General features: G+C 47.1%; 1 protein-coding gene across 3 annotated transcripts in view; it reads right to left on the reverse strand.

Moving 5' to 3' along the window:
* SLC41A3 (solute carrier family 41, member 3) overlaps positions 1-5376 on the reverse strand; it is a 24101-nt gene extending 18725 nt beyond the window's left edge. For 2 of the 3 annotated variants that reach the window (XM_009889859.1, XM_009889858.1), the window contains exon 1: positions 68-609. In XM_009889859.1, coding sequence (XP_009888161.1) covers positions 68-262 — 195 coding nt within the window. In that variant the 5' untranslated portion in view covers positions 263-609. Of the gene's footprint in view, positions 1-67; positions 610-5058 lie in introns of those variants that run through there. The other variant, XM_009889857.1, reaches the window with a different exon arrangement.
* Between the last annotated feature and the right edge of the window lie 379 nt (positions 5377-5755).

A 5755-nucleotide genomic window follows, 5' to 3' on the forward strand; every position in this document is an offset into this window, starting at 1 on the left:
CAAACACTCAAGGTCAGTGAATTAGCCCACCCTCTCACTACAAAGTTGCCTAACCACATGTACCTACTTGAACAACATCCATCAAGAGGCCGGCAGCTACCATGCCCAAGCCAGCCAGAAGGAACGGCACGAAAATCTGGGAGGCAATGGAGAATGAAGTCTCTGGGAGAAATCCACTGGCTGACCTGGTCAACTTGCAGGTGAAACCTCTCAGCTTCTTGCCATGGAAGCACAGTTCCAATTGTAACTGGGTGACAACCATGGTCAAACACCATTACCCCATGCTCAGCAGCGCAAATGGGGGGAGATCAGGACATCACACAGATCCTCTTTGAAGTCAAAAGAAATGTTTTTTCTCAAACTACAGCAATGATGCCAAATTGCTTCAGCTTCTTCTTCTCCTCCTCCTAGGAGTACGTCCAGAGGGTTGCAGCAAGGGTATCCTCCAAAATGGATTCAGCTGGGTTGAGCCCAAGTGGCAGCAAACTTGACAGACACTATTTCTCCGATATATATCCAGAGGGGAATTAAAAAAGAGAAAAGAAGATTGCAGAGATGCCTGTGGACGAATAGAAATGAGCCCACACCCCATTCAGCTCCCACCACCTCGGTAAAAACCAGTAAGACCTGCTCAGGCTACAGCACCGAAAGAGTGACAGGTCATGCAAGAATCCCTCGGCGTGCTCAAACGCACTAGTGTCCTTTCTCCTCAGGTTACATTTCTTGTCAGACTGCAGCTCGCCTTTGATACGATGGTTTAATATGTAAGCCTGCTGTGAACCAGCCCCAGTTCCCTCACTCCCACCATAAGCAATGTTGAACTTTTCTCACTGTCCCAAGGCTGAGGAGGTGGGGAGTTAACAACCGGGATCCGTTTTGCTCTTCTTCAAGGTGAAGAAAGGTCAAGGAAAACATGAGTCCACGTTTCTCACGGCTGATGATATTATGCAGGTCTCATCCCCAGGCAAGCGTCACAGCTAAGCCGGCTGGTGAGAGAAGATCTGCCCTTCTAAACCCCAGCCCCTCTTGTCCCCTCCATGCTCTCCGCAGGATGTAAGGATCGAGTCTATGCCAGCTATACCTCTGAATGACTGGCTTTCAGGGGAAAAAAAAATACAGAGAACCAGCCAATAAGCTTCAAAAGCGAACACCCTTATCTGCTGTCATCACTTCAACTTTCTGCTAGTTTGCAAAGGCCAAGATAAGAGTCATAGCCGGGGCTTATTTAAGGTAGCTCCGTAATCTCACTACACCGCAGGCAAGCGAGAGAAAGGGCGAACGTTTCCGTGGCACGCTGCGAGCTGGTCTCCCTTCCTGTCCTAAAGTGAAACACACTGCTTCTGCATACTCCCAGGAAGACACTGTCTTTGAGAGAGGGGGTCTCAGCCCCGGGTCTCCATGGTCAAACAGCTGAAACAAAGTCAAGAACAGAGCTGCATCATGGCCACATACAGCCAAAGAATTTGTATCCTGCTCAGTAAAGACTTCAGCTCAAAGTCACGCACGCTGGAAAGGGAGTCAGAGTATTCTGTTGGGGCTCCTTTTTAATAATTAATTGGGGCAAACTAATTGGATCAGAGGGTCAAAGAGCTTTAAAAGCACAATTTAGGATGAAAGGGTATAGGATTGGTTTAGTACATTGGCAACGGAGCTTTTTCACTGTTCAACCACAGGTTCAAATCCAGCCATGGCCCAGTGAAGGCAAACGAGCGAAAGCAAGTATTCAAGGAGGCACAAAAGATACACATTTCTCAGTCCAGTTCGAATTCAATTTAAATTGCATTACCTTACTAACACTTTTTGTACTAATCAGCCCCTTCCCTCACATTCTCTGCAGAGAGACGTAAAAATGAATGGCTTGTGGACTCTGTCCTTATGACAGGGTCCCAGGCTTGGAGCTAAATGCATTGGCAGGGTTGCGCAGAACAAGACATGCTTTTGCCTTGCAGATAAATAGGGTACCGAGGAAGCTCTCAGCCATTTGGAGGGTGTGTTTCTTGTGGTCTGAATTCACACAAACCAAAGCACAAACCTGAACAGGCTGAGATGGCACAGCAGATCTCTCTTCAAGCATGGCAGGGTGGAAAACAAGCCCTAGCTACGGATAGGAGACCCTGTCCTTTGCTGCTTTCTAGGTTGATATTTTGGTACAGCCCCCGAAACCTTCTCCTCTCCCAGCCGGCTTGGTGTGTACCTGTGTCTCTTCCACCTAACAATGGTCTGGTTAGTTGAAAGCCAACAAGGGAGTACATTTCAGCTAATCTAACTGGAAAAAAAGCCCACAATAGCGGGAAGAGGGAGGTTAATGAAAATCCTGTAATAACCACACATGACCCAGTCTCTTTCTACCAGCCAGGAACAGAGAAGTGACTGCACGAAGGCCCAGTTTTGGTTAGAAACTCACAGAGGCTTCAAGGAAATAAAGGACAATTTCTGGACAACTACCACAGGTTTTCAAAGGTCTGACAATGTGCATACCTGGTCCCATATGCCATTGTATCTGCCAACTGGATCGCTGACAGGCAGAAACATTAATGTAAAGGAAATATTAATGAGCTTGAATGACTCAAATACCGTTAAAAAATACAGCAGCAACGCATCCTGTACCATAGCGTCAGCCTGGCAGGGTTTCTGAGTTGATCATGCTTCGGTTCTCTCTGTTTCTAAGCAAGCACCATAAAAAGCCATCAACCGATGAATCAGTATGCAGAGAAGGTAATTGGTTCAGGTGACCTGCGTGTGCACACTGGGTCATTTTATTATGCATTTAAGGAGCCTCTGAAAAAGATCCGCACCATATTTGTCAGCAAAGAGATGCATCATATTTTCCTGGCAAAGAGATATACCATATTTGTCTGCAAAGAGATGCATCAGGTTTGAGAAGAAAGAGAGCATTGCTGAACAGCAGGAAAAGGATTCTAACAAGTTGCGGGGGGGGGAAACACAACAAAACACCCCATGGCTGCATCACTCCTCATGGCAAAACTCGGGGAGGTACAGTGCCACCCTTCTCTGCACACAAATACACTGTATCCCTACACTTGCAAACTAGCCAACAGGTAGCATTGCCCTAGAGGAGCCAAAGCAGAAACAGCCTCTTTCTTTGGTGGGCCCTCACCCTGGTCTGGGGCCTCCATCCACTGCCACGGTACAAAACAAGAACTGAAAGATGACAAATGCCAAAGAGCACAGTTTCAGATGTACCTTATCATCCCTGCAAAGAAGGGACAGGGACACCAGTGAGTACGCTTACAACACGGCAGTGTTAGCAACAGATAGCACTATCCTGACATCTTAGACTCATGGCAGGACAATGCTTTTCAGGGAAAATACATCCCAGTTGTTGGAGTACTATCACTCCTGACTCTGCTAGCTCTCTGTCAGATCAGGCCGCGAATTTTTGTTTCTTACCTTGCTCCTCTCTTCCCCACTTTAGGCAAGGGCAGAGAAAAGAACTTATGTGGAGAGACTTGGAGCAAGCAGATGGAGACTGTTGGGGATCCAGAGCCTCACAGCATCTCCTGCTGCCCCACAGAAACAGCAGCAGCAGCGGCTGAGGCCAGGACTGGCTTAGAAAGGAAGGGCAGTTCCTAGCAGCAATGAGTCCACAAGTAGACACGCTAAAGTAGTCCGTGATCACGCACGAAAAGTCACTGTGCTAACTGCCAAAGGCCTGTTCTTCCTACGAGATGTTACATGGGTTGATTTCCCAGGCTCTAAGCACTAACATGAAAGCTTGTTGTGAGCTCTTTATTTGCATAAAACAGAAACCAGACTTTTGCGGTTTCAGGGGAGTATGAGGCTTGCTTCACATTCTGTTTATATTAGTGGCCCAGACCCTCCTAAAAAAAAATACTCGAAGGGAAGAACATTGAAAGAAAAACACTCCTTTAACATCACAAACCCATCTGCAATCTATTTCATGCTTTAATACCTCACAACAGGAGGTAATACGCATTTAATGGCAGAGATCCGCAGGAATGGGCAGGTCTGAAGAGTCTGAAAAATAAAAATTAAAGTGGTTTCTCAAGGCTCTGAGAATGATGTCTTAGGAGACAAAAAGTAGTTTGCCACTGGGTTTTGGATTTGCTTTGGTGTTTTCTGATCTGACTGGGTACTGAGTACATGCTAAGGTCAGTTAAGGATACCGTGTCACTCTTAAGCCTTTATAGCTCTTCTAGCTCAGGGAGATCAGCCCAGGGCTAATAGCAAAAGAACACAGCTCCAGATTTGTGAAAGTTGTCAATGCAAGCACAGTAGTTTCAGTGTCACTGTATCAGAGAGGTCAGGGCAGTCTAACCCAACAGCTAGCTAGTCAAATAACAGGGGTTAACAAAAAGGCACACAGCGGTAAGAATCACCTAGAGTGCAAAGGCATAGCAATTTATAATCTGGAAATTAACTGCAGCTTTAAACTCTCTAAAATTAGGTGCTCACCAGTACCTTAAAGCTCTGTATTGCTGCAGCGTAAGGAGGAAAGGTCTGGTCCTGACTGTTACAGAATCAGAAATCACACTGGAAGAAGACTCAAGGGTCTGAGTCATCTGCTACAAGGCCTTAGAAAAGGATGTGGTGCGCAGGCTGGGCTGGGCTGGCTCTATGAAGCATTAACAGTGCTGTGCTGGCTACCTCCTTGCGCAATGAAGCAGGGGATGCAGGACTATCCAGAGCTACAATCAGCAGTGATACAGCTGTATCTACTTGCAAGAAAGCGCTATGCCACCACAGCCCTTGTGGCTGCAGCTCAGCCACCCTCTTCCCAGGACCAAGATGAGATCTTTGCACAGGACTGCACCTTCCTACACTGGTGCCTCGGATCCCTCGCGTGCTCTTTAGTACCATATTGTCTTTTATCTCCAAAGGGGAAAAAGGGCCAGAAAAACACCACACGCTGTCTCTTGAGAGCTGTATATAATAGCTGACTTTGAAGGACATGGCATGTGAAACTGCTGCAAATCCTTCTTTACTTTGCCATCCCCAGAGCAAATCCCCTGTCCCTGAAGAAAAGTCGCCCACCTATCCCGTACCAGGTACATCAGATCAGTTTCTTTCCCTTACCTGAACATAGTCCAAAACCATGCCTGCCAAGACCATGCCAAGCCCAGCTAGGAGGTATGGCAGGAGTACTTGCAGGCAAATTGCGATGGCTGACTCTTCCCGCAACTTCGCCATGGCCGCTTTCTCCTCAGCCAACAGCTTCTGCTGTGCATGCAGAGAGACATCCTCTGCCTCCTGGCTGCCAAGTCGGCTCTCTCGGTGTTTACCCTTGCTCTTTGCTTTGTGCCTGGATCGCTCTCCATTCCTAGTCCTGCCCTCTTTTCTCCTCTGCCGAACTTCCTCACCTCTCATGGTGGCTTTCTTCAATCACAGCTTTTCTGAAAAAACAAAGTCAGATACAATGAGATAGTAAAAAGAGGCATCAGATGGGTCAGAGACAGGAAACCCTTTGGTATTTTGTCCACTCCACTAACCTGAAAGCAAACTACTACCTACTCCCAAACCCCTAGATGCTCTGCTAATGCAAATACTAGTATTTAGTTTACCTTCAACTTTGTATAGTGTCAAATCGATCTCCCTTTCTGTAATTGCATCTCTTTCTAGGCCTACATTCATGCTGGAGTGCCTGCTGTGCATCCTGGCTCTCACCCTCAGAATGCCTAGAAGGATGCAGAAGATGCTGCACACAGCCTGAATTCTGGACCCACCAGCTCTCACACTGCGAGTAATGAGAACTGAGGAGCTCAGCAGAATCCAA

The sequence above is a fragment of the Charadrius vociferus genome, unplaced genomic scaffold (assembly GCF_000708025.1).
Source record: "Charadrius vociferus isolate BGI_N301 unplaced genomic scaffold, ASM70802v2 scaffold257, whole genome shotgun sequence".
NCBI lineage: Eukaryota > Metazoa > Chordata > Aves > Charadriiformes > Charadriidae > Charadrius > Charadrius vociferus.